Source organism: Odocoileus virginianus, chromosome 20, assembly GCF_023699985.2.
Source record: "Odocoileus virginianus isolate 20LAN1187 ecotype Illinois chromosome 20, Ovbor_1.2, whole genome shotgun sequence".
In the NCBI taxonomy this organism is placed as follows: Eukaryota; Metazoa; Chordata; class Mammalia; order Artiodactyla; family Cervidae; genus Odocoileus; species Odocoileus virginianus.
In genome coordinates this window covers 21,467,724-21,482,157 of record NC_069693.1, presented here as the reverse complement: position 1 = coordinate 21,482,157, position 14,434 = coordinate 21,467,724, and the positions used below count along the sequence as shown (strand labels likewise).

The 14,434-nt window shown below is 48.5% G+C and overlaps 1 protein-coding gene across 1 annotated transcript in view; it reads right to left on the bottom strand.

Annotated features, from left to right (window-relative positions):
* Positions 1–524: 524 nt before the first annotated feature.
* The window catches only part of CALB2 (calbindin 2), a 28,401-nt gene continuing 14,491 nt past the window's right edge, over positions 525–14,434 (bottom strand). Inside the window, exons 4-11 of the mRNA XM_020908583.2 lie at positions 12,609–12,689; positions 7,433–7,489; positions 6,761–6,838; positions 6,206–6,261; positions 5,850–5,889; positions 5,664–5,717; positions 4,833–4,904; positions 525–1,213 (exon numbers count right to left, since the gene is read on the bottom strand). Coding sequence (XP_020764242.1) covers positions 1,097–1,213; positions 4,833–4,904; positions 5,664–5,717; positions 5,850–5,889; positions 6,206–6,261; positions 6,761–6,838; positions 7,433–7,489; positions 12,609–12,689 — 555 coding nt within the window. The 3' untranslated portion in view covers positions 525–1,096. The remainder of the gene's footprint in view (positions 1,214–4,832; positions 4,905–5,663; positions 5,718–5,849; positions 5,890–6,205; positions 6,262–6,760; positions 6,839–7,432; positions 7,490–12,608; positions 12,690–14,434) is intronic.

Below are 14,434 nucleotides of genomic sequence, written 5' to 3'. Positions count from 1 at the left end.
CTCCACTGACAGGGACATGAATTCAATCCCCAGTCAAGGAACTAAGAACCTGCAAGACATGCAGCATGCCTATTAAAAAAAAATGTGGATCCGATGCTCAGGAGTCATACCCTGGCTCTGCACTGCCAACTGGCCTTGAGACATGGGGCTCGTTACTTAACCTCTTTAATCTTGAGTTTTCCTTATCTGTTCAGTGGAGACAGTCACAGCACCCCTCTCCAGGGACTGAAAGATATTGCAGGTGAGCTGTTTTGCACAGTACCTGGCATTTAGTAAATTTGCAGTGAGCTGATAACTGCTGTTATGATCTCAGAAACCTGGGAACAAACACGGAGCAGAAAAACAACAGGTTGATGGAGAGCAGGTGGTGCATGGCAAGGGTAAGCCCAGAGTCCTGGGGTCCTTGCTTCCAGTGCTTACACCCCAGCTGGGCAGTTCCCCCCAGCCTCCCCACTCACTTGAGAACAGGCTTTCTCTTTGTCAAGAGTTGGCTGTAGAGAGAAAGTTGACCACTTGGCAAGAACTGGGAGAGCTTCCACAGGTGAACATTTTATTGTCTGTAAACTCTTCTTTGGTAAACAAGAAACCCAGAGGGACAAGGAGCACGCTGCATCAGGAAAAGGACGAGGCTGACACCCACCACGAACAAGGAAGGAGCTCTGAGAGGCAGCTATACCATTAGCGAGGTGGGGCAGTGGGCCTGGGGGGTGGGGGTGGCTGGTGGCATGGGGGAGAGGCAGAGAAGAGGGTCCACTCTGTTGGACATGGACGTCTAAATCATACAGCGAATGAGCTCATGCATCACAGCAAGGAGAACCAGGGACCCCCCTGTCCGTGCCCCCGCCCACCTCCCACAAGGTTGGTGCCCCCCTGCACACACAGCTGTGCCCAGTCAGCCAGGGTGGGGCTTTGGGGGGCTCCAGGGGGCCTGGCAGCAGCCCCTTCTCCATTTCTCCTTTCCTGATCTGCAGGCTGGTGTGTGCAGGTGGCAGGGACAGTCACAGGGACGCTCAGGATCTCTGGGTCTGGGCGGCAGTGGCAGGGCAGCAGGGGCAGGTTTGAGGGGGAGGTGGCGAAGCAGCCCCCACCCCCTGTTTTACAGGGGGGGCTCACTGCAGAGGACAATCTCCAGGTCCTTGCGGTAGAGCTTCCCCGCCTCAGCCAAGGACATGACGCTCTTTCTGTAGCTGGTGAGCTGTTGGATGTTCATTTCCTAGGAGACAGAGGGAGAGGGTAAGAGCAGGTTCAGGGGAAGGCACCCCTCCCCCCCAGCCACCGCCCCTCTCCCCGAAATGTTCATTCACCAAAACCTTTCCCTCATCCCATCTCAGTGCAAGTAGCCGAGAGGCATACAGAGCATGGGCTTTGGGGTCAGAAAGTGAAGTCCGACTCTTTGCGACCCCATGGACTGTAGCCCACCAGGCACCTCCGTCCATGGGATTCTCAATAAGGCAAGAATACTGGAGTGAGTTGCCATTTCTTTCTCTAGGGGATCTTCCTGATACAGGGACTGAACCCAGGTCTCCCGCATTGCGGGCAGATGCTTTAACCTCTGAGCCACCAGGGAAGCCCAAGCCCTGGGTTAAGATGCTGTCCCCTTCACTTACTAGCTGCATTACCTTGGGGAAAGTATTCAGCCTTTTCTAAGTCTCAGCTGCCTTATCTGTAAAATCGGTACAGGAATAAGTCTGCCTCACTGAGGAGTTACAATGACTAGATGAGAAATGAATGTAAACAGCATCGAGCACAGTCCCTGACACTCAGCATGCGCGCCACACAGCAGCTGTTGATACCGGTCATTATCGACATACAGCTTCGCTAAATTCCTCTACCTCACTGGGCCTCCGTTCACTCAGTCCGCTGGGTCCCGTTGGGTGAGAAAGAGAATGCCAGGGAAACGCCATGGTTTTGCCTTTGCCCTAAGCCGCACCCAGCGGGACAAGGAATTCTAATTCCCCTCTCCTCCAGTGGCAAAGCCTGCCAGCCTACTTCTTGCTCCCTGGCACCTTGAGGCCTTCAGAGGCTCTAAGACAGGTGACCCACGATCTCATATAAAATGGAAAACTGAACGTGATAGTCATCCAGTCGTGTCCGACCCTTTGAGGCCCCATGGACTGTAGCCTGCCAGGCCCCTCTGTCTGTGGGATTTTGGAGGCCAGCACTAAACAGAACACCAGCAGCTGATAAGCCTTGTGTGGCTTTGGATGCAAACAGCCAGTAAGTAGTACTGAAATACACCACAGTCATCATCATTGGAAAAATCACTTCAGCAGTTTTCTTTTTCCTTCCCTCCTTCTTCCCTTCTACAATTCTTTTCTTCCTCCTCCCCTCCTTCCTTCCTTCCTTTCTCCTCCACTTCCTCTTGTATTGAACCTGTTGACAGATCTTTTTTTTTTTTTTTAATACTTCTAGGCTAATGGGTCATTATCCCCATGAGAAAACTGAGGGGTGAAGACTAAGGGATTGGCTAAAGGATGGAACCAACCCTACAGCCATGAAGAGCCTTAGTCCTCTGAGTCCTGAAGGCTGTAATTCTCTACCTGGCTCACCTGGAGTCAGTGCTTGAGGGTCAGTCCTTCATTGCATTCTATGGTGACATCTCCTCACAGGACTGATTGCTGGGTTTGCGCTACCACCCAGTCCCAAGGCACTTTGCAAACATCTCTAACTTCCCTAAAGTTGTGAAGTTCCTGGAAATGCCACCTAGTCCAGAACACTGAGGTGTGCCTGAGCGACCTATCCCTCAATCAGGAGCCAAGGAAGGGACCCCCTATATCAGCCACGAGCCTGAGAAAATCCTCTGATTCAGCATGGCCTGAGGAGTTCCAGCAGAATGGAGGGAGGAGGCTGCTTCCTTTCTATGTCTAGAAGCATTGTGTGAAGCTGGGGAAGGCTTTAGCAGGTTAAAGTTGTCTCAGGAACGCTAAGAACATGTCAACGTTTGAGCCCATCAGCCTGTCCCGCAGGAGCCTCAGACATTAATCTGCTCAGAAACCGACTGACTGCCCATGTAGGCACCATCAAAATGGCATGTGCATCTGCCATGTGGGTTCACCTAAAAATGGTCATTCCCTTCCCAACTCAGGTTATTTACAGGCATATAGCTCTCTCTACTGATTCCTTCCCTTGATCTCCATGTGCTCAGTCTGGAGCTTAGAACTGGTGGAAGATTCCCAGGTAAACAACTCTATTAATATCCTTGTTCTCTAACCTTCAGAATTTTTCTTAACCACAACACCTGACTTTTTTTGTTTGTTTGCACATCTCAGAAAGTCAAGCTGTATAGCTATATTGTCTTTTTGGGAATCAAGGAAGACCGTAGTTAGATGATGACCAGGAAATTCAGGTCTCTCCCCAAATTTAATGCCTGCCCTCAAGGCCTATCAGCCTCAGGCATAAAATAGGGTCATATGGAGAAAAACTATGCCTCATTATTCCAATTACAGTTAAGCATATTTTTCATTATGATGCCCAACATCCCTTGAACACATACGGATACCCAAACAATTTTCTCCTAGAGTTTGGTAGCAGAAAAAAGTTTGCCAAGTTCAAGCACGTGATGAGTAATTCCTTCTTCCTAGGAAGTATTTGCACATAATTTATTTTTTGCCTCTTTCAAAAAGCAATTATAGGTAACATTTTAAAAAAAATAAACTTAGAGTGAAAGAAATGAAGGATGATATTCAGGATAGAGATAAAGAGGTCAGAAGACAATTGGAAAGGGAGACAGATAGACTCAGCAGCCATGATGAAATTTTTTCCCTGAAATTAGGAGTTAAATTTAGTTCTTGCCTGTCTGCCCACGCAGTTAGACAATGCAGGGAATTATAGATCACTCATCATCTAATTAAAGAAAGCATCAAAAAAGCTATTTGCTCAGAGAAAGACATTTTCCAGGAGGTGGAGGAAGATGCTGCCAAGACTTGTCTCCTGGTTCCTCTTCTGCCTGTGTCCGCCCATCCTGGGCACCGAGATGAGCCCCTGCGGACTGCCCAAGAGGCAACATGACCCGGCAAAGTAATGGAGTTCAGTTCCCAGCCTTTCCTTCCAGGGAACACATTTGTCAGGGACTTCTGTTAGCCCCTTCCCCAGCTCAAGATTCTAGAGTCAGTTCAGAATACCCTCAACTCCCACTGGCCCTGCTCTTCCAAATCTCTCCTAGTGTAAAAAGTCTTTTTTTTTTTTTTAATTGCCATGTGACTAACACTTCCAAGAAGTGTGCCACATTAAAACTGCCATGGCCTCATAGCTGCATTGTTTACATCAGTCAGCAGGTGGGGGCAATCCACGTGTCTGTCTGTGGACAAACAGATAAAATGTGGGATAGTCACACCACGTTACTCAGCCTTAAAAAGGAAGGAAATTGTGACACTACAACATGGATGAACCTTGAGGAAGTTACATGAAATGAAATAAGCCAGACATGGAAAGACAAATGCTGCATGACCCCACTTGTATGAAGTATCTAGAGTGGTGAGATTCACAGAGACAGAATACAGAATGGTGCCAGGGGCTGGGGGTGGGCAGCAAGGGGGAGTTATCATTTACTGGGTACAGACTTTAATTCTGGGAAGACAAAAAGAGGGCTGGAGGTGGGGATGGCTGCAGAACGCTGAGTGTACTTGACGCCACTGAACTGAACACTTAAAAGTGGTTACGGCGGCACACTTTGGTGTGTGTATTTAAAAAAAAAAATCAACCATGAAAAGAACCCACAAGATTGCTGTTGCCTTGTTAGGGGTGATCAGAGGGGAGCAGGTGCCCCTTGGCCGGCCTTCCCACTTCCACACCACCTCCATGACAGCACCCCACCTCTGGGCTCAGCCCCTCACCTTCTTGTTTTTCTCATACAGATCCTTCAGGAGGGCATCCAGTTCGTTCTCATCAATGTAGCCACTTCCGTCCTGGAAGGGAGCCAAGGGTCAGCACAGGGCCTCAAAACTCATGCCAACCCCTGACCAGAGTCTAGCTTTGCTGAGGGTCCTTGCTCTGAGCAAAAGAGGTGCCCAAATAACATGTCACTTCTGACTTTGCCAGTCACTGCAGCAATGTGAGGGCCCAGGGCAAACTGTTGGTAACCTTCCCTTCCGGTATTTTACATTTGCGTTGAAAATGTAAATGAGGTTCAAGAAGCATTTTGCTAACTCGCTGGGTGTTGAATCCCACAATAATATGTCAGGGTAACATGGGGCTATTTACCCCAAACCTGTAGTTCTAAGGAAAACCACTGGAGTCACCCAGGCAAGGGCAGCTGAGAGGGGTGAGAGTGGTACAGAGGGCCTCTCACTCCCCACTTCCTAGAAGAACAGCAAGGTGGTGACCCGGCACCGGGGGAGCAGTACTGAGCACCTCCTGCCTTTGGGCCCCAACAGTGTAATCGCATCCTAGTCCTGGGCTTGACCCTCTTCCCGTCCACAAGCTATTCTCTCCTGTACTTTGAAGGAACCAAAACCTTGGGTCCCACAAGTCACACGTTATTAAGAACGTTTATCTTCTCAGGGAATATGCTGCAGGGAATCCAAAGGGACAGGAAGGAACTGCATGGCCCAGACCGCTGCTCCCACAGCTTGTTTACTTCTGAGGACCAAGGTGAGCATTCTGGTGGTGGTGGGGTGACTGGGATGGGCCTCCTGCTTTTCCACCCACACTGTCCTCTATCTTACCTTGTCATAAAATGTGAAGATCGCGTTGAACTCCTCCGAGGTCAGCTTCATGCCCTAGAAGGCCCAAGGTATTAAAGACAGAAGCCAAAGCCCTGCAGTGTGTGTGTGTGTGTGTTTTGAGGAAGGGTGAGCTCAGCGGGACGAGGGGAAGGGAGTAATCGAAGAAAAGCAAAGTCGCTCTTTTACCTGAAATTTAAGCAGGAAGTTTTCCTGTACAGGCAAGAGTCTGGAAAGATAATGTTAGAGCAGTAATTAGGAGACAGAGCAGAGATAGGAACAACTAGGACCTGGAGGGGATGCAGAAGTAGCATCTGTAGTTACAGAAATGATTCCTGAGCACTTCAGAGGAAGGTTCAAAAAAGAGGGAGACGGAACGTTGAGGTGATAATGATCACTATTTGATCTAACTTTGAGCTTCGGGACACCTGACCTGTCACTTTCCCCACTGGTTGGTTGATCTTGGTGATGGGACGGTAGCACAGGGATTATCTGCCAGGGTCTTGTGAAAAGTGATGCTGGGGTGAGTGAGGACGGGTACTTACCGGGACATCTCCGAGAGGCCCAGTTTGCCATCCCCATTCAAGTCGAACATCCGTAGCTGTTGGGGACAGAAAGTGGTGCTTGGATTATTTGCTTTGACCTTCGCTCATGTGAGACCTTGACCCGCCATCCCCTGTACTGGAGGGGAACATGGCCGAGCATGCTCATGCATCCTCTGAGGTCGCCTGGAGGCAGGGGGCAGCATGGGCTAAATCAGCAGGGACTTGGTCATGGCTCTCCTCTCCCCTTTCGGAGGGACAGGGCTTCAGAGGACAGAGGCCAACACTGAAGGCCCGCCTCCCCCCCCCCAAGTTTACCCTCTCCTGGAGCTGTGGAGGCTGCCACACAGACAGATGCTCTGGTCCTACTCTGGCCCAGGAGCATCTGGCTGAGTGGGAACCTCAGAGAGAAGGTGCTGGGGCCATGAATTGACATCTCTCTTGCCAGCTGCCGCTGGGAGTCACTTCTCCCCGGCCTGAAGAATCAGCCAACTAATGACCCCGCAAACCCCAGATCCCACCGATTTGGGTCCCATGTCCTGTGCCCTGGCTACTCACTATGGTTTGGGTGTACTCTTGGAGCTTGGGTTCATCATATGGTCGGTTCGCCTTCTTCAGCAGATCAGACAGGAATCCCTGGAATATGAAAGGCCTCTTCAGAGCTCCTGACTCAGTCTCTCTGCCCCTGACTCACTTGTTCCTTCAGACAGTCACTTGATCTTGTTTTCTGAAGCCCATCATTTGCATAGCTTGCAGCCCTCATAATTCCCTCACCCCTTAATGCTTGTGGAGTAACCCCAAAGGAGGCAGGAGCTGCTAAATGCCACCTCATCCCTTAGGACAGGCGGTAGAAACCGGCTCTGGCTCCTTGGAGAGCCCAGAACACATGCTAAGTCATGCTGGAGATCCCTGGGTCTAGAGGAGTTTGGTAGACGTATAAGCCAGAAGGCCAAACTGCTAGAGCACTTGGAGGATGCCTGTTCTGGGCACTGATGTGCTGAGGAGCGTGAACTGGTTGTACTCTGTGACCTGCAGCTCCACGTTGCCGATTTCACATGGCTGAATACGTCCAACCGTTCAGAGCTAGGCCTGAGTATCCCTGATCAGGCCACACACCCAACTTCCTCACCCAACATCTCCTCCGTCCCCAGGTTCCTTAAGCCCACCACCACTTGGGCCTCGGGCCCATGCTCCACCTTTCCACACCCTCCCTGGCAAGGCCCATCCTACCTTGAGCTCATTGGCTTCAATGTAACCGCTTCTGTCTGTGTCATACTTCCGCCAAGCCTGCAACAGGAATGTCAACCTATTCACAAAGATTTATCCACACCTATAAGCTTCCCTCCATCTCCCTTTAACAAGACAGGCTGGGTCTTGATATTCAAGAATATCACAGTGGGATGGGGACATTGAGATGGTTTAGCCCAGTGCCTTCCATATTACAGATGAAGAAACAAGGGCAAGCGTCTTGGCCAAGGTCACATAGAGGAGAAAAAAAAAACCTGCTGGGACAGGGTCTCTCTACTCTTAACTGGCTTCACGATCATCTTGTAACCAGGGTTACAGTTTTCTTAGATACCAGCCAGGCAGATTTTATCAGAACTAGCACTAGGATCTGTGGATCCTATTTTTGTTGGGGGTATATTGAGTGTCCTTTTACTGTTCTGGAAGCCTTTCATTCTCTGCACAGACACTGAGGGCAAGGCTAAGACCCCTCTGGAAGGGGCAGAAACAGATTTTGGTTACTCTTCACTGTACTATGTCCTCTACCCCTCATCATGATGCCTGTGACAACCACGTCTGAGGATGGAACATAATTGGTAGTGTAATCAGTTTGTTTAAACTATCCCAAGGCCACTCCCCCATCTTTCTGATAAAAATCATCCCCCATCCTTTGTTTTTTAGGAAACTACCCCTCTCTCATGTTCAGTACACATGGTTCAAGAAGGGCTGACCAATGTCCAGAAGTAGACATGTGACCTAGGCCTGGACAGTCAGTCCCTCCCTGGATTTTGCTCCATTACTGGTTCTGGGCTCTGATCTGAGTCCCAGTTATTTGGTACATGCGTTGGGTCCCTGTGAGAAACCATAGAACTGCCTGCTGACCCAGCATCTGGAGGATCAAAGAGATACAGAGATTCAGCAGGTGATAGGGGTCTGACCACCTCTCTCCTCTCTGTTCTGTCCATCTGAGCCGGAGCAAACAGTATATGGGAGAAACAAGAAAAACAGTTGGCAGGGTTTTAAAATGTCCATAAATCCCTCACCCCCTATCCCATCTCCTTGAACGTGGACTGAACTCAGTGACCCACTTGTAATGAATAGAAGATGGCAGATGTGGCAGTTGTGGCTTCCAAGACTAAGTCACAAAGACAGCGAGGCTGCCTTCTTGTTCTCGCGCTTGGATCACTCACTCTGGAGGAAGCCAGGTGCATGTCGTAAGGACACTCAAGCAGCACCGTAGAAAGATGCATGTAGTGAGGACCTGAGGCCTCTTGCCAACAGCCACATGGGACTGCCGCCCCGGAGGTGCATCTTGCAGCCCCAGTGAAGCCTTCAGATGACTGCTGCCCTGCTGACATCTTGACTCTGAGCCAGAACCACTTGGCTGAGCTTTACCAAATTTCCCCAGAACCTGAGAGATGATAAAATGTTTGTTGCCTTAGGCTGGTAAATTTTGGGGGGTAATTTGTTAACATGGCAATAGGTAACAAATACAGTGGTCCTGAAAGAATCTGGTCCTGAGTGCAGCTGTCCTGAAACTCAAGCCATCTGGTGGGGAGGAGGGAATACCATGATGAGGGGTGATGGTGGTGGAAGTGGGTGTATCTGTGACAAAAGGCCCAGAGAACCCTATTTCCCTAAACTTTGGTCTGTTTTGGTGCCTGACCATAGTTCTTAGATTTCCTTTCACGTTTTCTTCCCTTAATTTTCATTCCCTTCTCCCCTAGCCCCAAACAGCGCACCTAGACTCGAGCAACACTTGATTTTCTAAGAGTCAGCAGGGACTCATTCTTTTCCCAGATTTGATCTCCTGCATCCCTAAGTCCTCCACATCATGCCCTCCCCTTAAAAAATTTTTTTCATTATAGTTTATTTAAAATGTTGTGTTAGTTTTGGTGTACAGCATCGTGATTCAGTTATACATATATGTATATATATATATTCTTTCTCATGTTTTTTTTTTTCTATTATGGTTTATCAGAGGATAATAAATACAGTTCCCTGTGCTATATAGTAGGACTTATGTTGTATGGTTTACCTATTTTATATATAATAGTTTGCATCTGCTAATCCCAATCCACGCTTGCCCCCCTCACCACCTCCTTGGCGACCGACCGCAAGTCTGTTTTCTGTGTCTGTGAGTCTGTTTCTCTTTCACAGATAAGTTCATTTGTGTCATATTTTAGATTCCACATGTAAGTGATATATGGTATTTGTCTTTCTCTTTCTGACTGACTTCAGTTAGTATGATAATCTCTTTCTCCATCCATGTAGCTGCAAAGGGCATTATTTCTTTCTGTTTTATGGCTGAGTAATATTCCATTGTATGTATGTACCACACATTCATCTGTCTATGGCATGTCCCCCTCTTATTGTGAGGTGTGTGAGGATCTTTCTTCCATGCTACCAAACTAGGCTGTGACTCTCATGGTATAGGCTTGTCTTGTTCAGTCGCTCAATTGTGTCCAACTCTTTGGTATAGTAGTGGCTCAAAACATTTGATCCTGGTTTTTTAGGAAGCTATGTTGCTCGTAGACTTATTCTATGTGACACTTGGATAGATAGCTTTTGACTTGGGAAGAGAACTTTCTTTGGGGAAAAAAATGCCCAGTTCCATCAAAATATTCCGTCTCATGCTCAGAAAGCCCACCCTTGAGTTAAGCACAAAGAAATATGTGCAGATTTTCAAATATGACTTCACCAACCACCTGCATGCATTGAGTGCATTAGAATTTGGTTTCTAGGTTGAGTCTTGACTGGGAGAAAAGACAGATGCCCCCCCAAATTGCCTGGAGGGACCCCAGTGCTCACAGAAAGCAAAATATTCAGCTGCCTTCAGAGTGAGAGCATCCAGCAGGTTTGCCTCCGCTCCCGGGACCCGCCCCAGCCCCGTGACCCCGTGCTGGACTTCCCTTCCCTTCCACACTTTGTGCTCTGCCATCAGTGGGTCACTATTCTCTTCCCATTCAAGGAAAAGAGTTCAAGAGACCTGGGCTTTGTGAAATCTCAAAGAAATCCTGAGGTGTCACTAAAGTCAGAAATTAAAATGTTGTTCTGAGCAGTGGGATGGAAACCATCTGAGAGCACAAGGCTTTCGGGGCCACAGAGGGGCCATTTCAGGTTTCCTGCTGACAAAGATGGAACCAATGGACAGCCCCAGGAGGGATGGTCCTGTAAGGCAGTGGGGTTCCAGGAAACTTGTGGGATGGGGTGGGGATCAGTTGTTATGCTGGGCTTAGCTTAAAGGACAAAGACAGGTAAAACATGGAACCATGTCAACTACACAGAAAAAAACCACTGATGATTTAGGGGCGCGGGTGGGGTGGGGTTTGTTTTGCTCCTCTTTAAGCATCTCTATACCCTGTAAGCTATCATCCCCATTTTCCTGATCATAAGTGGAACAGAGCCAATCTCTGGCTGCCTCACCATCAAGAAAGGAGCAATCAGGTATAAATGCTCTCTTTTCTTTTCTCTTTTTTGGCCACACGATGTGGCAGGTGGGATCTTAACTCTCTGACCAGGGATGGAACCTGTGCCCCTTCAGTGGAACCAGAGTCTTAACCACTAGACCACTAGGGAAGCCTCTTTTCTATAGACAGAAAATTGACACTCACAAAAGTAGCCCCCCCCCTCCCACAAGTTCTATGTATATGCGACTTCTCCTTCTAGACAGGCAAGGCGGGGCTAAGAACAGAATCCAGCATGTCAAATTACTAGCTTATGGAATTTTGCCATCTTAAAAAAAAATGGAGAAAATCCTTTAAAGCACCATAAAATTAAACCCATATCTAATGCTTGGGCATGCTGCCACTTAAAAAAATGAGTCTTCTACCCTGAGAATCCATGATTTCTAACTGATTTTCCATCCGTGTGGGGATCTCTCTGCCATGTGTGTTTCTGGACTGGCTCTCCAGTCATTTTTAAGCAGTGAATCACAGACAGGAGATTACCGGTGGGTGGAAATGGATTTAACATGACAAATATGGCAACTGGAGTTGTGTTGAAGGCCAGTGAGTTAGTTATCACAGCAGGCAGAGAGAGTGTGTGTGTGTGTGTGTTGGGATGATGAAGGGATGAGTTGAATCTCACCTTGACGGACACATACGTTGAGTGGCTAGGGTGCAGAGCCCCAGAAAAATAGCAGAAAATATTTGGTAGTTTGCTGGATTAGTAATATATTTGGTTAAAATGTAAGGAATTTCCAATTTTTGTAAATAAAGAATGATTAAATATGAGCAGTTTCTCATGGTTCAATCTATTGGTTGAATATTACTCAGAAGACACTTGAGTTTCGTTGTCCTGTTCACATGAGGTTCTCAAAGAATCCCTACTGCAGAGATGACCACGTCCACTTTGAAGATGGACAGTGAAGCCATGACCACAGTCAAAGATCAAGCCTGGAAGATACTGGAAACTGGAATTCTCACTGGCCTTTTTCAGTTTTAAATGGTGGCTGAATCCATCCTTTCCAAGAATGCTTCTTGGAACTCTGAATTCCAGGAACACTAATGCTATTGAGTGAGAAGAAAACATGAAGGACTCTAGAAGCAAACTGAATAACCCAGGCTGTTTGCTGCAGGATTTCTCAGATCCTGTAATATGCAAATATCTATGGCAAATACCCAAATGGGAAGCAGTGTGTACACATGATTTCCCAAACGTACTTTGAAGTGAAGTGAAGTGAAAGTCGCTCAGTTGTGTCCGACTCTTTGTGACCCCATGAACTATACAGTGCATGAAATTCTCCAGGTCAGAGTACTGGAGTGGGTAGCCTTTCTCTTCTCCAGGGGATCTTCCTAACCTGGGGATCGAACCCAGGTCTCCTGCATTGCAGGCGGATTCTTTACCAGCTGAACCACACAAGGGAAGCAAAAAGGTACTTTACCCAAGCTTACTTCTCACCGTATCCTCCACACTTTAGTGTGCACGCACATCACCTGGGGATTTTGTTAAAATGTAGATTCTGATTCAGTGGGTCAGGACTCTGCATGTCTAACAAGCACCCAGGTCATGGCGACACTGATGCTCCTGGTCCACAGACCACACCTTGAGTAGCTGAGCTACTCAGAAGGGGTTTGGTGTCTTCCAGAGACCATTACTAGGCACTGGGTGGGCCTGTCTCTGAATGTGAGAGAAAGGCAGGCCCCAGTGTGCAAGAGAGAAGGCAGCGCCTTGGTCTCACCTCCATAAACTCAGTGCTGGAGCCCACGTGCTGCCTGAAGCACAGAAGGAAGTTCTCCTCGGTCGGCAGGATCTGTGCCAGCTGTGGGGATCAGAAAGTGACAGTAACATTACAGCCCTGCCAGGAAAGGTCGGAGAACAGCCAGTGCAAGGCAGCATGGGAGTCACATTTTGTTCCATTTTTGCTGCTTTCCTTGAGAATAGGGGCTGGCAGCCCTTTAAAGGGAAGGAGGATTTTCTAAGAAGCGCTTCTGAGTGCCCCCAAGCCTCTGGGTATGAGTAGCTAGAGGGACCAAAAGTGGTGCCACTTTAAAATGCATGTATTAGGACTCAAAGGAATACTTACTGATTCCATATCTACACAATTCTAGAAAATGCAAAGCAATCTGAGATGGGTGTTTGCTGGTGCTCAGAGGACCCTTTTGGGGGTGATGGAGATGCTGTATTTTGATTGCAGCTGTATACAGCTGTCTAAGCTCATGGAATTTTACAGTTCAAATTGATGCTGCTTACTGTATATAAATTATACTGCACACAAATCTGGTTTTTAAAAAAATGCAGGATATCCTCCCCCCCACCCCCCCCACCCCCCACCCCTCATCTTCTCTGCTTCCAGTATTCTGGAGTCACAGGCAAATCCTAATCAATCTCAGTTAAATTTAATAATCTCATTTCCCTGGCCAGTGATTGGCTTTTGGGTAGGACTGACCTAGTCCTAGCCAATGAAATGTGAGGGGAGGTCTGCGGAGGGCACTTTTGGGAAAGGTTTCCTTTCTTTTATCAGGGACCAGTGAGGTGGGCCCTTTCTGCATCTGGATGTGATGCCTGGAACTGCTGTAGCTAGCTTTCTTATCCAGCCTAGGGATGAAGCTGTTGTGAGCCAGAGAACAGAACCAGAACTGCAGAGAAGCCAGGCTGGAGACCTGGCCTCTTTCACCACCTGCCAACCCTTCTCACAGCATTTCTCCTTAGGAGTCTCTCACAGTTTAAGCCAGGAGTCAGTATATTACAGCCCATGAGCCAAATCTGGCTCTCCATCACCCCCAGAGTCCTCTGTGTACTAGCAACCACCCATCTCAAATTGCTTTGCCTCTTGCTGTAAAGAAACTTGTGTTGGAGCACAGCAGGGCCCATTTATTTACATACTGCTTGGGTTGTTTCTGTGCCACAGTGGCAGAGCTGAGGAGTCATGACAGAGACTGTACAGCCTGCAAACTCTGAAACATTGACCACAGTCTGTATCTTCACAGAAAAAGCCTGCTGACCCCTGGTCTAAGCCCACTTGAGTCACGATGTTCCGACACCTGCACTTTAGGCATCTGTAGTGGCTGATCTCGGTGCCTTTTGCAGATCATCTTTAACTAGGCTGGTGGGCCTCAGCGGCTGAGAAGGCTGTGAGCTAGGGGCTCATAGCTGCCCCCTGCAGGAGAACTGCCCTTCACCAAACGGGCTGCCCCAGCCATCCTCCCCTCCAATCCCCATCCAGGAGGGGGCAGCCTGCATCCAATACCTGACTGACATAGGGGTTCACAGGACCACCCTACTACCCCTCACTTCAAGGTAGGACCAGCTAGGTGGCACAATCCGCCCTCCAGAGCCCCCCATGCGATCAGCTGAGACCACACCCTTACTTGGCTTCTTCCTCTGCCCTGTCCTGCTGCTGTCTTCCCTGCTCTTGAAGTCCTGCCCACTCGAATCTCTGTCTCAGCATCTGCTTCCAGGGCACTGACCTGAGGCGCCGTGGTAACCAGTCCACCCCAGAAGAACTCTGTCCTTTGTGTGCCCAGCTGTCATTCTGGATCACTTGACCATGGGTTGCAAACTGAT